Source organism: Trichomonas vaginalis, chromosome III (genome assembly GCF_026262505.1).
Source record: "Trichomonas vaginalis G3 chromosome III, whole genome shotgun sequence".
In the NCBI taxonomy this organism is placed as follows: domain Eukaryota; phylum Parabasalia; order Trichomonadida; family Trichomonadidae; genus Trichomonas; species Trichomonas vaginalis.
Genome location: NC_067205.1, coordinates 25,032,174 through 25,049,272, shown reverse-complemented (window position 1 = coordinate 25,049,272; position 17,099 = coordinate 25,032,174). Strand labels below are relative to the sequence as shown.

Sequence of the window (17,099 nt, the reverse complement as noted above, 5' to 3'; positions counted from 1 at the left end):
CCATTTGTGCCATACAATATTTCCTGACTCAAAGATTATATGCAATGACTTCGACAACTATATGAACCGTCTCAAACATATTCCAGACACAAACAAAATATTGAAAGAGTTAAAAGAAAAGATTCAGATAGGTAAGATGGAACGTATACCATTAGATAAGAAAAATATTGTGAGAGAGGTTTTGAAAAAAGCAGAATATATAGACTGGGATAGTATATCTGCTAGACTATTATATAGTGGTTCTATAAGAGTTCATGACATTGAAACACTTATGTCAAAAGTTTTATATCTTAACTATACAAATGTTTTCAAAGAGGACATAGAAAAATATATTGAGGGTATAGAGTTTGTGAGATGTCATTGGACAGAGTTATATGAAAAATATAAAGACAAGGAAAATGTTTTCTTTATAGTGGACCCGCCGTTCTATAACACATGGGATTTTCAATACCAAGTAGACTGGACTTTGAGAGACTCTTTAGAAACTTTAGACGTTTTACATAACCATCCATGCTTTTACTTTACATCCGATAAAAGTGGTTTGGAAAGTGTCATGAAATGGTTAGAGGACATACATGACTATGTGTTTAGATATGACAAGATAGAATATGAGAGAGGTCCTATAAACCGGAGAAAGTGTCACAATAACGAAATTTTATTAGTAAGTAAATGTGGTTTGAAATAGGACTACTTGTTTTAGGTTTTTTCCATTGTGTCATTTATTTATTTGACGTGGCAGAAAAGTACAGAGAATATGAAGATGAACCAATGCCTGCAAATGTTCAGTATATGTACTCGTAAGAGATATTTTTATCTAATATTAAATGGACGCACAGAACTTAGCGAATGCACAGCAACCTGGACAACCAAACCCAGAGAATATTCCAAATGAAGTTAGAATACAAACTGCATGGCAAACTATGGTCAAGTGCCAACAGATGTACAAATGCAAACTGCCATGTCAAATGACGCTGCGTTAGGTTTGCCACCATGGTATGCAAATATGAGATGGACAGAGTTTTATACAAACCCTGAAGTGGGATAATACAACTTTATGCAGATGACGCGAACACAGGAGTTGACCCAGAATATGTTTTCTACCAGAGGAGAAACAGAATGTATGAGCTCCAGTTAAAGAATGCTATGGAACTCAACAGGAAACGTAAGAGACTAGGCGGACATTAGATTTTTACATATAGTAAAATGGGTTTCTTCAGTAAGATAGGAAACTTCTTTCGAAATGTTGGAAGAGGTATATGGAATGGAATAAAATCTGTCGGAAGAGGAGTATGGAACGGTGTCAAAAATATTGGTAAAAGAGTAGGTCAGTTCGTTGGTATTATACCTAAAGACCCTGAACCAGAAGAACAAGCTCCTGTTATACAACAGCTGAACCTGCACCACAGTCAAGTTGGCAACCAAATCCAACACCTCAACCGTATTAAAAAATTATATTTTTACCGTTCGATAGTAGTTGTATATGAAACTAAGTTCTAAGTAAAAACGCATGGTATAATGGAATTATTCTTTTTCTTCCATCTGTAGTAAACCATACTTGAAAGTCTGAAATACTTCCACTTGGTGGTTCGTATAACTTTGTAGGTTTTTCGTAAAAGTCATTTGCCAAGCATAAGAAAGTTTTGGGCGCCAGAAAATGAAGCATGAACAATAATAGCATCTTGGTCGAAAAACATTTTCATATGTTCCATTAGGGTTTTCGACTTCATAAAAGTCTGGTGTACTGGATATGCTGCAGGCTGATTTAACATCCTCATAAATCTATACCATGCCAAGTTGTTATATTTGTAGAAATATAAACGTCTTCTCCAAGGTCTTCTATTCTATTGATTTAACAGTTGCATTTTTCCTGTCATAAATAATATCGAGATGGTATTCTCCTTCGTCAATGTTATACTGGTTTGCATATTCGATATGATATCGTTTATTTTTTTTGAAAAGCTTGAAGAGTTGTTTCTAAGTTTACAAGCAAACTAACTTGTAAAAGTTTTCCCTGTTCAAATTTCTCATACATACGTTTTTCTTTGTTATAGTATCTAACTTCAAAACCGACCGTAAATGGGAAACCATGTATGGCTTCTGAAATGAACTTCATTCTACGAAAGCCAATAGCTTTTGTGACAGATGGGTCTCTTAGCCATCTTAATGGGTAGTCAAAACGATAGCCTTCATGCTTTACGGTCTCTGTCTCAAACTTTTGACCGACATTAGTAAAAAGTTCATCTAATGGTTTAGTTGTAGCAACTCTTGAATTTTCTTTTTCTATTGAAAGCATATTTTATCTAGAATAAAAATGTCGAAAGATATTGCTTCCATGAGAGAAATACAACACAACCGACAACTCATTATGCAAGCTCTAAATAAGAACACAACAAACTTTTCAAACTATTCTAAGATATCTGAGTCATTGAAAGAAGGAAACTTAAAACTGACATTAAACCCAATGACAGATGAGTTTCTATTTCAAGACAAGAAGAACAATACTGTCTGTATAAATCCAACAAAAGGAACTTTAAACGAGAAACCTATAAATGAACTTCTTTTGAAAGCAGATGTTGACAACAAAGCTGACAAAGAATATGTAGACGATGCAATAGCAAAAGAAGAAGAAAGAGCTAACAATGCTTATGCAACAAAAGAACATACTCATCCTGAACTAGCAGACAAAACATATGTTGACAATAAAATGTCAAGTGAAGTGACGAGAGCTGAAAACGAATATTCTAAAAAGACTCATACACATTCTATATCTGAAATAACAGACTTAAACGTTAGCCTTGAAAAGAAAGCGGATAAGGAATATGTGGCTAGTAAGTTAGAGAAGAAAGCAGATAAGGAATATGTGGATGAAAAAGATAACGAAATGAAAGAAAGGGTTGACTGGTACCATGAATGGACATCGAAGATTTTAAAAACTAAAGCCGATACAGGATGGGTTTCAGGATGTTTAGACCTTAAAGCAGATAAAACTTATGTTAACGATGAGTTAGAGAAGAAAGCAGATAAGAACCATACACATACAAGTTTTACAACTGTTGCTATAGAAAGTATTGAAGGAACGGTTGAAGAAACTGGTGGGGATGCATTATATTGTAAACCTCCTAACTTTCCACAAGGTTTAACATCGGATGACGACATAACGACGATGAGAAACATTAGATGTAAAGATGTTTATGTCATGAAGGATGAACATAATATTAAATTCACTGCTCAAGATTTATATGACAAGAAAGCAGACAAAACAGAGCTTCAAACATTAAAGACAGAAATACTTCAAACATTATATCCTATAGGCTCTATTTATACGTCAATGAATTCAACAAATCCAGCAACAGTTTTAGGTTTTGGAACTTGGACTCAAATAGTCGACAGGTTTTTGTATTGTGCAAACTCTTCAAAGGAAACAGGTGGAAGTAAAACGATTTCAGGTGAAAATTTACCTGCACACAGTCACTACATAGATTTAAGTACATCTCAAGCAGGTTGGCATAAGCATAGATATTGGGATTGGTCAGCAATGACAAAAGGTAAAGGATATGATGTTAAAGACAACGTTAAGTTTGCTATAAATTGTTACTGGAGTAACACTGAGGGAGGAGGAAACCATACACATCGCGTTTCGGGATATACACAAACAACGGGACAAAGTAAAGACTACATGCCACCTTACATGACAGTTTACGCATGGTATAGAAATGCTTAGTCGTCATTTTCAACTTCTTTAGCATATTCGTCAGGAGTTGTCTTATATTTGTTAGGAACTGTCTTTGAAAGTATACCACCTTGAACTTTGACAAGTTTGAAACGAGGTCTGACAATAGTAGTTTTATCTTCTGCTTGCAGTGTGTACATTTTGCCATGTTTGCCTAAAACTTCATAATATTCTCTTGTATACTTTCTTCTATTTTTACGAACACGAATGTGAGTACCTGTCGGGTTCCCATTGTTGTCATAGTCAATAGTATTTTCATATGGGTCGCGTTTAGGTATTTCTATATTTTACTTTGTCGCCTTTCTTAAGTTTGAAGCCCGGCATTCTTTCTTGTTTGTCTCTTTTGACTAAATTATTAAATATATAGTCTTTCTCTAAGTCAGGGTTGTTTTTCATTTCTTCAGGGGAGTGGTTTCCCAAACCTTTTTGTTTACGGCTATTGTAAATATTTAAAACTTGTCTCATCTTTGCTTGGGAGAAGTGTCTATACTTGTCGTCATATGACATTTCATTTGCTTCACCACCTTGTGGTTGGTTTAAGTCTCTTAACATTTTTATACATCCGTCAATGACACCAAGAGCAGAATGGTTTTGGTCGACAATGAAATATTGGTTTACATTTTTTGAACGCAGATAGTTTTTTACATCATCTGATTTGAAAGAACTTTCACAGTCAGATGTCAGTTTTGTTGGATGGTATTTGTCAACGAATATTGTCAAAGCAGTTTTCACATCTAAAATATTTTTGGACCATAATGGTATGGCTTCACAGTATCTTGTGTTTTGACCAACAAATATTAGCCAGTATGGTGGTCCATCTTCTCTATACCTCGGAATGTTTTCCAAGATATCCATAAACCAAGCATTTGGTGTTGAACTAAAGATTTTTACCATGAGTGCTTTCTTTGTTGCCTTAGAAACATAGGGGTCCTTGTTTGGATTCGTCATTTTTATCCTATAAGAAATGGGTTTTTTGGCGCATTAGCAGGAGTTGCATCCAGATTTTTGCCCGCAGTGGGAACAATAGCCAGAGGTGTATTTGGAGTTGGAAGGAAGATTTTGAGTACATTAGGTATACTGAAAGAGAAAGCACAACCTATTATACAAACTGTACAGAAAGGTTGGGATGTAGCACGAGATGCAACAAATCTTATTCCAAATCCTGAAACAAGAGGAAAAGTTCAAGGATGGATGGACAATGTAGGAAGACAAGCAGGAAACTATTATAAAAAGCAAATGACTACTATAACCAAGCAGGACACTATATGGACCAAGGTGAAAGATTCTTTAACAGAGGATATAACCATGCACAACAATGGGTAAACAATAACCAACCTCAACCGCCTCAAACGTGGGGAATGTAAAGTTTTTTACTGAGATGAAATGAACAATACAGCATTGAGACAAATGGGTTCAAGATGGATTTGTCGGCTTCCAGCAGTTACACAACGTGTTTGTCAAGTTCTTCCTATACCTCAGGAAGTTTTAGACCGACTTAAAAAACAACAACAACCAGTTGAAAACAAACCAAACTAAAATTTTTTACTGAGATGAAATGACCGAAGAAGTTGAAACGGTAGATTTGACACCACAAACAAAAAGTTCAGAACCATTGTCAAAACCTGTCAAAGAACTTACAGATGAAGAGAAAAATTCAATAATAGAAAGTGCCAGGTCTGGAAATACAAACCCTAACTATAAAGTCACTTTTCATAGAAATGGAACGGCTAGTATCTCAAAAAAGAAACAGACTCTCACAAATAAAATATTGAAGTCTGAAGGAGCTTTCGAGACAACAGATGGAAAAGTTTACTTCACTGACCAACAGTTCATTATAGAACATCTCATTGACTTAGAGTCGAAATATTCTAAACTTTACAACAAACACAAAAAGTTGAAAGGAAAACAAAAACAAATGGCATATGATATTTATGAAGATGTTGACGACACAACTGTTCCTGCAGGTGAGGTAAAGTCAGAGAAACCGAAAAGTGACGAAAAACCGATAGAAGAAGAAAAACCAAAAACTGAAGATAAACCAAAACCAAAGTTTAGTTTGGAAACTAAACCAAGTCAACCTTCATTAGCTGGTATGGGTTGGCGTCAAAGACTTATGGCAGCAGGCGGTTATGTAAAGTAAAGAAAAAATATTTTTTTATTTTTATAAAAATGCCCCCATATAGAATGGATAGAAAGTCTGCTAGAATAAAAGCAGAGTTGCAAAGATATGGTTGGAGAGTTTCGAAGAAGTTTAAATATAGGAAGGGAAGACCCATAAAAGTCTATGACAAATTGTCTGGTCTTCGCTACGAAATGGATTTGGAAACAGCACGTGCAAATTATCCAAACAGACTAGAGAGGTTAGAAGAAGAACGTCTTATGGACATGCCTTTCGATGTTAGTGAACCTCAAGTTGAAGGACACGACGGCTTTGCCAGATTCTAATGGAAACATGACGAACAATTGCATCCTTTGAGAAGGAAAAAAGGAAAAGGTGAAGACACACATGCTCCCATGGAAAGAACAAGATATGCATATGAGAAGTACCGTGAAGTTAGAAGTCAAATTACATCTGGTCGAACCTTTACAGTAAACTTTGACGAAGGAAAGAACAAAGAAGGCTTCATGGGAGTACTTGCTGCAATTCAAGACGGAAATAAGAAAGGACACAATCTCAGATTGACCATAACGGATTTGAATGGTCACATTTACTATGCAAATGGCAATGAACAAACAGCTGCAAAACTTCTTGACGCTTTCAAGACTACAAAGAGAGAACAAATGGTTGACTCCGACTCAGACATTTTGAATGCAATTGAAGGAATTGCAAGTGTCAAGTTCGAATGGTACCAACCTAACCCTCAAGCAGTCAGACAACATGCTGGATACTTTCCGTTCATAAATAAGTCTGACATTGACTTGACAAGGTATGGAATTTACAATTCAATTGAAACAATTGTCAATGAACCTTGCATTCTTACATGTCTCAGGAACTCTGGTCTTGTTACAGATGAGAAGATGAAGTATCTTGAGTCATGTGTGAAGACAAGGTACATTCTCAGAGGTCAATTGGCAAAAATTGCACCGTTGGCAAATGTCAATATCCGAGTCAACATACCTACAGCTAAAGGTTCTTCACATGACGACTATGTTGTTGACAAAGACTTACCATGGTTGAAGATTGCAATTGTCCACAACCACTTCATGTTGAACGAAAGTCTTACAAACCCATTGTTCGGAAAAGGCAAGTGCAACATTGTCAGAGCTGTAAACATTCTTTTCGAGAAAGGTTTGTTGGAACCAATTCCAGATGACAAGCTGACAGAAACTTTTGTACCAAAAGACGAAACAAACTTTTCACTGTTAGCAAGACCAAAAGTTGTTCCAGACAAAGTTCTAGTACAAAAGAAGTACACAATTCCACAAGGAGTTGGATTGTTCGGATACCAACCTGAACCAGAAGAACTTCCAATGAGGTTGCAAGAACTTCAAGATGCTATAAACAAACTTCCATTGAGACATCCAATTGACGTCAAATTGTATTGGAGAGCATCTGAGTTAGGTCAGAAGGTTTTATATGAAACAGGTTGCTTCGACGATGTTTATGAGATAACAGGAGAAGTTTCTCAGAAGATAAGAGACTCACTTGAATTTCCACAAACTGGACCAATTGGTTGCGACAAGTTCGACTCAAACGAAAAAATATACTATGTCGACCTTAACGCTGCATACATGAGGTTTGTCCAATATATTCCGACTGGAATTCCAAACGAAGATGGTGAGTTTCCGGGAAGGAACTATACAGTTGGAAAAGTCATACAACAACTGTATGATATTAGGAAAGCTTCAAACCCCAAACTTGCAATGACACTCAAATTGCTTATGAATTCGACATGGGGATATTCCATTAAGAAACCTCAAGAGATGAAGAGTAAACATTATGAGAAGGTCGACAACTTTGTTGAAAGGTTTTCTCCTTTTGTTTTGAAGTACGAATTCACTCAAGGTCAAAGTGGCTTAGTAACCACATTAAAACCTATTGTCGAACATTGGTCTTACCCTCAGTTCGCAAAGGCAGTCCTTGACAACTACAACAAATTCTTCTCCGAAGTCAAATCGAAAGTTGTGGTTTACTATGAGAACATTGACGCACTCATGACGAACGAAGAAGGGTACAACAAACTCATTGAAATGGGTATGGTCGGTGAAAAGATGGGCTGTTTTAAGCTAGATAAGGTATTTTCCGAAGTTCATGTCCTCTCCAAGCGTAAGTATTGGGGCATACTTGAAGACGGCACAGAAATAAAACATTGCATGAAGTAAAAAATTTATTTTTAAAAAAGTGACATTTTTTTAATTTTATTTGAAATGTACGCTGAGTTTGTTGGAGAAGACCGTTGGGAAACTTGTTTGTTAGATGAGAAATATGAAATGGCATACCATTTTAAAACAATATATTTTTACATATATTAAATGCTTCAGGTTGAAAAACAAAGAACAAAAGTAGCAGATACAAAACCGTTAGACTATATCTTTACAAATGCTGGTAGGACTATTTCAGATGAAGAAATTTCATCCCGAATATACAGGTTTGACTATCCAATTCGTTGGCTTCAAAGTCCTTCAGATGCAAAGGCAATAGGATTTAGAAGAGTTTTGTTTTCAAATAGAACTAACGCATTTATGTTCGCAGTATATTTTCATGGGCAGTATAAAGGTTCTGATGGTCTAATAGACAAATTTGACGAAATGAGAATCTTTACAGTTCGTTCAGACGAAAGTCTTGAGAAAACTCTAAATGACTTTCAAACTCAAATGAACAAATATTATTGGGAATTTCAAGAAAAATACGACTCTTTACTAAATGGAACATACTATCTGAAACTAGAATATGACAAGATGAACTCCACCGTTTCATTTCAAAAGATTGAAATTAACCCTCCAAGAGATACAGAGTTTTTATTTTGGAAAGTAGACAAACGTTCTTGGGCACAATTTCTTCGGTTACTAAACCAGAACGAACCATTACCACCAGATGGTCCATTTAAATTTATACTTCCACCAGCAGATTTGACAGTTTATAGAAACGTGTTTGACCCTCAAAATGTTATGTGTCATGCAAGTTTCAGTTCAAGCAACAATAGTTTTCTATGTATTGGTAAGGACTTTTATGACTTTGCTTCTAAATTCTACGAACCACCTAGTAACAGTTTCTCTGACTTTCAAGTTTGGTTCACAACAAATGGTGTGCAACATATTATTCCATTGTACTATGACTTTTATCTCGAATTGTCTTTCATATATAACTACGGAAAAGTGCTGAAAAAGTATTGAAAAATAATGTTTATGTTAGCATGTTAGATCTAACACGTTTTCTAACACGTTTTCTAACCTCTTGAATTTTCATGACTTCTTCGTAAATGTTTTGTCAAGACTTCTTCGTAAATGTTTTGTCAAGACTTCTTCGTAAATGTTTTGTCAAGACTTCTTCGTAAATGTTTTGTCAAACATGAACGTAAATGTTTTGTCAAGACTTCTTCGTAATGAGTGTAAAGGACCCAAAAATAAAGTTTATGTTAGAATGTTAGATCTAACACGTTTTCTAACACGTTTTCTAACCTCTTGAATTTGTCATGAATTTCCTTAAGATAGAAAAAATAAAGTTAGTTTTTTTTGTATTTTTTTGTATGTAAGATATGATTTCAGGGATTTTTTTGACGAAGTGTCAACCTTCACTTCGTCAAAAAATAACAGTTATCTAATGAAAAAGTGTCATTTTTTTGTATTTTTTTGTATGTAAGATATGATTTCAGGGATTTTTTTGACGAAGTGTCAACCTTCACTTCGTCAAAAAATAACAGTTATCTAATGAAAAAGTGTCATTTTTTTGTATTTGACGAGAATGTCGGGTAGATGGTTAGATCTAACACGTTTTCTAACACGTTTTCTAACATGGTCTAAAACTCTTGAATTTTCATGACTTCTTCGTAAATGTTTTGTCAAGACTTCTTCGTAAATGTTTTTTCACCTCTTTTTTCACCTCTTGAATTTTCATGACTTCTTCGTAAATGTTTTGTAATGACTTCTTCGTAATGAGTGTAAAGGACCCAAAAATAAAGTTTATGTTAGAATGTTAGATCTAACACGTTTTCTAACACGTTTTCTAACATGGTCTAAAACTCTTGAATTTTCATGAAATTTACACCAAAAATAAAGTTTATGTTAGCATGTTAGATCTCACCTGTTTTTTCACCTCTTTTTTCACCTCTTGAATTTTCATGAATTTTCCCGAAATAAAAAATAAAGTTAGTTTTATTTTTTTTATTTTTTTTATTTTGTATAAAAGAACAGAAATGTCAACAATCGGCACAACAACAATTCAAACAACAGCACCAAACTCGTTAGTCATGAATCCAACATCTATGTTAGTAGAGATGAAAAGCTTCATTCCTTCTTCATATACTTTCGAAACAGAAATCCAGAAGATAAAGCAAGAACTTTTAACATGTAATTTAGACTGTAGTGCGAAAGATGAAACAAATGAACAGTATCTTTATGAAATGCAGGACATTATTGACCATTTACCCAAATTGCCTGAAATTCAGCAGCAAAAACTCACTATTCCTGAATTCGATGAAATAGAAGTCAAAGCAACTGACTCAGTAGAAATAAAGAAGTTCATACGAAAGGTAAACTATGAGTTTCTAGGATTTCATTGCAACCATAAAGTTATGGACAAAGATTGCGACATGGTATATAAGAATGTTTCTGACATATATAAATCTGAAGAATTTAAGACCTACGACAACTTTGTTTCATTAGTTGCAAAATGTGTATGGCAGATAAGAGATAAAGATAGAAGAGGTAAGGTATGGCATGAACAAATAAGACCCGCTATGTTTGAGATGAAGAGAGCAATTGACGCTTTAGTTGTTCTAGCAGGTCAAATTTCAATGTATAACGCAAAAATGAACCCGCAATGTTCTAAATGTAAAGCGGCAATTAGGAAATATAACTACTCCGTCAAAGAGATAGAAAGAATGAGAAACGACTATGCAGACTTAAAGAAAGAAGCAGAGAAGCCAGCAGAAGATAAAATGGACATGTTAGAATTTCTGAACAAAAACTATCCAACTGCTGACGATTTCCTTCTATCTGACGTCAAGAAGAAGTATAAAGAAACCTTCGGCATAGTTAAAACATTCGATATCCTCAGCGAAGAAATAGAAGCTACAAAACTGTTTAAAGTCATGAACCATCGCAACATATACCATGTAAAACGCTTGTAAATAGTTATGTTAGAAAACGTGTTAGAAAACGTGTTAGATCTAACATGCTAACATAAACTTTATTTTTGCTGAATTCCGTATGAAATTTCATGAGTTTTGTGTGTTTTAGACCATGTTAGAAAACGTGTTAGAAAACGTGTTAGATCTAACATGCTAACATAAACATTATTTTTGTCTGATTTACGCTCATTACGAAGAAGTCTTGACAAAACATGTACGAAGAAGTCTTGACAAAACATGTACGAAGAAGTTTTGACAAAACATGTACGATGAAGTTTTGACAAAACATGTACGATGAAGTTTTGACAAAACATGTACGATGAAATCATGAAAATTCAAGATTTTCGAGAGTTTTAGACCATGTTAGAAAACGTGTTAGAAAACGTGTTAGATCTAACATGCTAACATAAACATTATTTTTGTCTGATTTACGCTCATTACGAAGAAGTCTTGACAAAACATGTACGATGAAGTTTTGACAAAACATGTACGATGAAGTTTTGACAAAACATGTACGATGAAATCATGAAAATTCATGAGGTGAAAAAACAGGTGAAAAAACGGGTGAGATCTAACCTTCTACCCTAAAATATATTTTTGCTGAATTCAGCACAAAATTCTGAGTAAAATGGCATAAGATTGCTACCCTCGAAAAAAACGAGGGTAGAGATTCCGTACGAAAAACAGTGAAGAACAGCGAGTACGTAAGAAAACGTAGTCGCCAAAACTCTATGAAAATCATGAATTTCCTTAAGATAGAAAAAATAAAGTTAGTTTTATTTTTATTTATTTTTTTATTTTGTATGTAAGAACAGAAATGTCAAACAATGAGTTTGAAACAGTTAAAAAGATAGACAATGACACCAAAGTGGTTAGAATAGGTGATTTAAACGTAAGATACTCAAAGAAATACAACAAATATTCTTTGTCAGACATTTTATCTCCATCTGGAAAGAAAACACACGACTGGGTTAGAAATGCTTCAACTCAGAAAATTTTGACAAGAAATCCTGAGCTTATGATATCGGTAAGATTCTATGGAACTACAGCATATCTCATCGACAAAAGTCTTATACCAATAGTTTTGTTATGGTTAGACTCAGTTGTTGGATATAACTTCATAACATATGGTTCATTCGATACGGAACGTTGCAGTGAAGGCTTACTTTACATCGTTCAGAAACCGAAGGACTTCAATACAAAGAGATATAAGATAGGAAGAACATATAATATAACTCAAAGATATGACAGTACAGTCAATATAGTCAAGGTTGTGTTTGCTAATGATATGAGAGCTGCTGAAACAGAACTACTCGAAAAGTTTGAGAAAATGTATGGTGCTCCCATAAAAGGTAAAGAAACGTTTGAAGTAGATGAGATAGATAAAGCTATAAAATTATTTGACGAAGTTGCTGAAAAATACATGTAAAGCGTTTATTTTTGGTCTTTTGTGAAAGATAGAAAATAACGCTAATTTTTTATAAAATATTTTTTTTATTTTGTATGTAAAGACAGATATGTCAACATCAGAGAACACAACAACTGCTATCGTTCATGAAGCCATAAATGAAGAATATGAGTACATACAGTTTAACAAACAACTCCGTCTCATTCGTTCGGTCAAAGACGATATGTACCAAATGCAAAGTATTTTGACAGCATGTTTTGCTCCAGATACCAAACATACAGACGATTGGTTCAAAAACCAAAGCACACAAGAACTTTGGAGCGAAGCACAGCGAGACCGACTTCCTTCGGGGTCGCCTAAAACTCATGAAAATCGTAAAAATTTGCCAAATGGTTTGAGAGGTTGGTATGTACATAGACTTCTTGTAAATGCTGTTGCAATGTGGGCTTCGCCTCGTTATGCTTGGAATATATACAGACTTCTTGACGAAATTCATAGACAAGAACGTGAAGAGATGGAAAAGAAACTTCAAGCAAAAGATGAAGTCATTGAAGCAAAAGACAAAAACATTCAGAAAAGAATACCACGTTCGGTACCAAAAGGAAAGGAAAAGAACTATAAGTATATGATTTATACTGAAGAGATGGAAAATGAAGAAGATAAAGATATGGTTATGTTGCATTTAGTCAGAAGAAAACAACAAAAGCTTTTACGACCTTGCTAAGATTTACAAATCTGACAGAAATTGGTTCTATCGCGAAAACTTACCGATTTCAATGACACCGAATGAAGATGTGAAACAAATAGTTCAAGATACGTTACCTCAAACACACTATGATATGAAAGGTTGTACAATACTTACATTCAAAGAAGATTTGCCATTGTTAAAGGAAAAAATAACAGAGTATTTTGACAACTTCAAACAAGTAGAGTAGATGAACCATTTATTTTTACGCTTGACTTCAGATGGCTCAGGTAGCTCTATAAAGTAAATTGCCTTGTCAAATCCTTCTGGCATTCCGAGTCCTTCCTTCCGACAGGAAAAAAAATTCCTTCCGACAGGAAAAAAAATTCCTTCCGACAGGAAAAAAAATTCCTTCCGACAGGAAAAAATTTTCCTTCCGACAGGAAAAATTTTTCCAGTTGTCCGTCCGTAAACCATTCAAATTTTCGAAAATTGAGAACTTTTTGGTCGAACTTCAGGAAAAATTTTTCCTTCCGACAGGAAAAAATTTTCCCGACAACTGGAAAAAATTTTCCCGACAACTGGAAAAGTTTTTCCTTCCGACAGGAAAAGTTTTTCCTTCCAACAGGAAAAGTTTTTCCTTCCAACAGGAAAAGTTCTTCCTTCCGACAGGAAAAGTTTTTCCTTCCAACAGGACACAAACGAATGTCTCACGTCCCTCTTCCTGAATGCCTTCCAAAGCCAGAAGAACCGACAGCCCCAGCACCACAACAGACTTACTAAGACTAAACACTTACATTTTTCAAGCTTGACTTTTTACAATTTGAACTTTGTTTGCGTAGATATGAATTCTGAAAGAAGTTGAGGGTCTTGTATGACTTTGTACTTCTCCCATAGTTCATGTCTGTCAAACTTACCTGCCATGGACTCTTTCATAAGTTCCATGAAATCGTCTTCGGACAATCCGGGGAAAAGTATAATGTCAGTCAGTATTCTTTTTAACATCCTTACTTAAACTCTTTGCTGTCTGTACACAAATGACAACTGAGATGTTAAAGTGCCTAAGTTTCTTAAGAATTCGACACATATCTTGTTCTCTATTCTTTAACAAAGGATGAGAGGCGAAATCATCTAAGATAAGAAGACATCTATGAGGGTATGTCTTCCAATCGTAAGATTGCAATTTCTTCGAAATGTATTCTATCTCTTTCTGTTTATTTCTGAAGTGTTTCTTCTCTAATATTCTCTGCATTTCCTCATTTGGGTCTTTAAACTTAGAATTTATATACTCATTTATAGCATATACTTCAAAACTCTTCTTTGGTACTTCTTTATCAATCTAAACAACTCAGAGTCTTTTATACATACTAACTTAGACTTCTTTATAATATCTTTGAACGAATTGACGGTTTGGTCAAATTGACCAGAAGTACTACAAATGAAACTAACTCATAAAATGGGTTCTTCTCATCTAGTTCTTGTTGTTGTGCAGCCATTTTAAGATAAGTGAAAGTCTTACCCGACCCAGGTGGTGCAATTAGACCTGTTATACCATTCTGAGCAAATAAGAACTTGTCATGTATAGGCTTTATCTGAGCATTTTCTAACTTCCTCTTGTTCTTGTTTAAAACATTCTCAAATTTCTTGTCAATGTCAGCAAACTTTTTTTCTAACATATTTTAGAAAAATTAAAATTTTTATCTTTTAGAAAATGTCTAGCGATTTCGCTATCTATATTCGAGACAAGCTTTTGACAGCAAAACATCTGTCGACCATAAAATCTTACATAGTGTAAACAAGAAAGGTGAATTTGTTCTAAAGTTCTGTTTCTGGGAATATGACAAGAACCATAAAACATTAAGCAGAGAAGTCTTAAAATTTGTCAATGACAGACTTGTTGACAGAGATGACGCCTCTTGGAGAGATGAAGTCCAACAAAACTTCTTAGAATGCAAAGAAGACACATGCGCTGTTCTTGAAGATGAAATAGAAAACAGAATAGAAGAGCTATTAAAGGACAAAGAACTTTTACAAAAATATGGTTCTGAGAAGTTTGACATAACTCCACCAGAAAAGAAGAAGAAAGAAAAGAAAAAAAGAAAGTAGAAGAAGAGAAGAAAGAACCTGAACCAGTTCCAGAGAAAAAGAAATTTGACATGTAAAAATAAAATTTTATTTTTAGAACATTTCTGGTCAATGTCAATGTTCTCTTCCTCTTTAGGAGTAAACACTGGCTTAGACTCTAAAATCTTTTTACCCAATTTACCTTGAACTTCTACAACTTTAGACTCATAATATTCATAGTCGTCTGCTTTCTTTGTTCATAAGGTATAACAAGTTTGTATGCTTTGCCTTCTTTAAGGTTTGAGAACCTTCTGTCAAAATTTTCTTTGACTGTTAACAAACCTTCTATGTCTAAGTCTTCAAATTTCGCACCATTTTTAGTCACAATAGCAAACTTAACTGGTTCGATGTTCCAAACTTTGCTGAATGAAGACTTTTCAAAATGGTAGAAGTAAACATTCAAATATGTGAATGGGTCTAGTTCTTCTTTAAGTCCTGACATGTACTTGTTTACTGAGATGAATTTTGCCATCTTTTCTATCGGATAAAAAAATATTTTTTTTTAAATTTACTCATAAAAATTTTCTTTGTATATACACCATTCTGTACGTCTAAAAGACTTTTGACATTTGCCAAGAATGTTCGTTTAGACGCTGTCATATAACCATATTCTTGACAATATTGTTTATACGAATCGTACAATGACCTTTCATCTAAACACTCAAAGTCAGTTTCATCTATGAACAGTTCATATACACTCTTGTTTGCTTCTAACAATGTTTGTCTCTCTTCGGTATGTGGAATTTGTCTTGGATTGAACTTAGAAATATCTAATGTCATGAAATATGAGAACAAGTGGTTGTAAAAGTCAGATGTCAAAGTTTCTGCTAAGTCGTCAAAATATTCTGTATCTTGCATATGAGAATCTGACGTTCTGACAACTACATATCTTCTGTCAGAACTTTCTAACTTCATCGGAACAGCATTGTTTGAAACCATAATGAAGTTTGCAACATTTTCACAAACTCTTTGGTCTTTATACTTTCTTTCAACAACTCCAACTTTGTCTGTTATAAGACTCTTCAAAGCATCTGAGTTCAAAACTTTTGTTGTATCTATACTTTGAAGTTCATTGCAAACTATAAGTTTCATATTCTCTATTGAGGAGTTAAACTTGCCACAGATGTTTTCTAAGTTTGTCATATTCGGGTTCGAATAGCCCTCTAACAGTTTGCACAAAATATCTGTAAAGAATGTGTTCTTACCAGTTCCTTGTTTTCCAATTATAATGAGAGCAGTTTCATTTTTAGCACTTGGATGTTGTAAGATGTTTGCAAACCAACATAAGATATACTCATAGACTCTTTCGTTTCCATTGCATATAATTTCTTTGACATGGTCTAACCAAGCTTCTATAATATTTTCTTTCCATTCTACTTGTTCATATTTATATCCAGTGAAGATAGAATAGAAGTTTGGAGAAGGTGTATAGAACTTTATACCTCGAACTGAAAAATCTTCTAACTTTGACAATAAGATATCCCAAGCATCTAACATCTTCATGCCAACTTGTACGACTTTTATTTTCTTAAGTTTCTGTCTACATTCTTGTTCAGACACTATTGTTGCTCTTGGTTTGTTAAAGACAACATCCCATTCTTTCATAACATAACATTCTGGGGCAGAGTCGACATAAATGACTAAACGTTTCAAATTCTCGACTGCTTTGTTATAGTCTCGAAATGGACACATATTTCTGAATGCTTGGAAGTCATAAAAATCTGAAACATCTATTCTGTACATTTTTATAAAAATAAAAAAAAATTTTTTTTTATTCTTGACTTTGTTGTTGCATTTTTGTTCTTGAGCTATTTGTTGTTGAAGTTGTTCTTGTAATACAATACTTTCACCAGTTGCATCTTC

At 34.3% G+C, this 17,099-nt stretch overlaps 11 protein-coding genes and 4 pseudogenes across 15 annotated transcripts, besides 1 other annotated feature; 11 read left to right on the top strand and 4 right to left on the bottom strand.

Annotated features, from left to right (window-relative positions):
- Positions 1 to 1,203: 1,203 nt before the first annotated feature.
- On the top strand, positions 1,204 to 1,445 carry TVAGG3_0760630 (uncharacterized protein; the record flags this gene model as incomplete). The annotated part of the gene is made up of 1 exon (XM_001300433.2): positions 1,204 to 1,445. A coding segment is annotated over one exon (242 nt), but the record flags the coding sequence as incomplete, so codon positions are not given.
- A 497-nt stretch (positions 1,446 to 1,942) lies between these two features.
- TVAGG3_0760620 (uncharacterized protein) lies at positions 1,943 to 2,293 on the bottom strand (the record flags this gene model as incomplete). The annotated part of the gene is made up of 1 exon (XM_001300432.2): positions 1,943 to 2,293. One exon carries the CDS (start codon positions 2,291 to 2,293, stop codon positions 1,943 to 1,945), a length of 351 nt encoding a protein of 116 aa, XP_001300433.2.
- Positions 2,294 to 2,365: 72 nt separating this feature from the next.
- Positions 2,366 to 2,499, top strand: TVAGG3_0760610 (phage tail repeat-like family; the record flags this gene model as incomplete). The annotated part of the gene is made up of 1 exon (XM_051245612.1): positions 2,366 to 2,499. A coding segment is annotated over one exon (134 nt), but the record flags the coding sequence as incomplete, so codon positions are not given.
- A 247-nt stretch (positions 2,500 to 2,746) lies between these two features.
- Positions 2,747 to 17,099: part of a mobile genetic element that runs on past the window's edge.
- TVAGG3_0760600 (uncharacterized protein) lies at positions 5,114 to 5,266 on the top strand (the record flags this gene model as incomplete). Its single annotated transcript, XM_051245611.1, has 1 exon — positions 5,114 to 5,266. One exon carries the CDS (start codon positions 5,114 to 5,116, stop codon positions 5,264 to 5,266), a length of 153 nt encoding a protein of 50 aa, XP_051092198.1.
- Positions 5,646 to 5,870, top strand: TVAGG3_0760590 (phage tail repeat-like family; the record flags this gene model as incomplete). The annotated part of the gene is made up of 1 exon (XM_051245610.1): positions 5,646 to 5,870. One exon carries the CDS (start codon positions 5,646 to 5,648, stop codon positions 5,868 to 5,870), a length of 225 nt encoding a protein of 74 aa, XP_051092197.1.
- TVAGG3_0760580 (uncharacterized protein) lies at positions 5,915 to 6,175 on the top strand (the record flags this gene model as incomplete). The annotated part of the gene is made up of 1 exon (XM_051245609.1): positions 5,915 to 6,175. The coding sequence occupies one exon, from the start codon at positions 5,915 to 5,917 to the stop codon at positions 6,173 to 6,175; it is 261 nt and encodes an 86-aa protein (XP_051092196.1).
- TVAGG3_0760570 (DNA/RNA polymerases family) lies at positions 6,245 to 8,053 on the top strand (the record flags this gene model as incomplete). Its single annotated transcript, XM_051245608.1, has 1 exon — positions 6,245 to 8,053. One exon carries the CDS (start codon positions 6,245 to 6,247, stop codon positions 8,051 to 8,053), a length of 1,809 nt encoding a protein of 602 aa, XP_051092195.1.
- Positions 8,480 to 9,064, top strand: TVAGG3_0760560 (uncharacterized protein; the record flags this gene model as incomplete). The annotated part of the gene is made up of 1 exon (XM_051245607.1): positions 8,480 to 9,064. The coding sequence occupies one exon, from the start codon at positions 8,480 to 8,482 to the stop codon at positions 9,062 to 9,064; it is 585 nt and encodes a 194-aa protein (XP_051092194.1).
- Positions 10,084 to 11,019, top strand: TVAGG3_0760550 (organellar and viral DNA polymerase type B; the record flags this gene model as incomplete). The annotated part of the gene is made up of 1 exon (XM_051245606.1): positions 10,084 to 11,019. One exon carries the CDS (start codon positions 10,084 to 10,086, stop codon positions 11,017 to 11,019), a length of 936 nt encoding a protein of 311 aa, XP_051092193.1.
- TVAGG3_0760540 (organellar and viral DNA polymerase type B) lies at positions 12,038 to 12,448 on the top strand (the record flags this gene model as incomplete). The annotated part of the gene is made up of 1 exon (XM_051245605.1): positions 12,038 to 12,448. The coding sequence occupies one exon, from the start codon at positions 12,038 to 12,040 to the stop codon at positions 12,446 to 12,448; it is 411 nt and encodes a 136-aa protein (XP_051092192.1).
- On the top strand, positions 12,846 to 13,362 carry TVAGG3_0760530 (annotated as a pseudogene). Its single transcript has one exon. A coding segment is annotated over exon 1 (517 nt).
- TVAGG3_0760520 lies at positions 13,915 to 14,788 on the bottom strand (annotated as a pseudogene). The gene has a single exon. A coding segment is annotated over exon 1 (874 nt).
- TVAGG3_0760510 lies at positions 14,824 to 15,274 on the top strand (annotated as a pseudogene). The gene has a single exon. A coding segment is annotated over exon 1 (451 nt).
- Positions 15,291 to 15,678, bottom strand: TVAGG3_0760500 (annotated as a pseudogene). The gene has a single exon. A coding segment is annotated over exon 1 (388 nt).
- Positions 15,886 to 16,841, bottom strand: TVAGG3_0760490 (uncharacterized protein; the record flags this gene model as incomplete). The annotated part of the gene is made up of 1 exon (XM_051245604.1): positions 15,886 to 16,841. A coding segment is annotated over one exon (956 nt), but the record flags the coding sequence as incomplete, so codon positions are not given.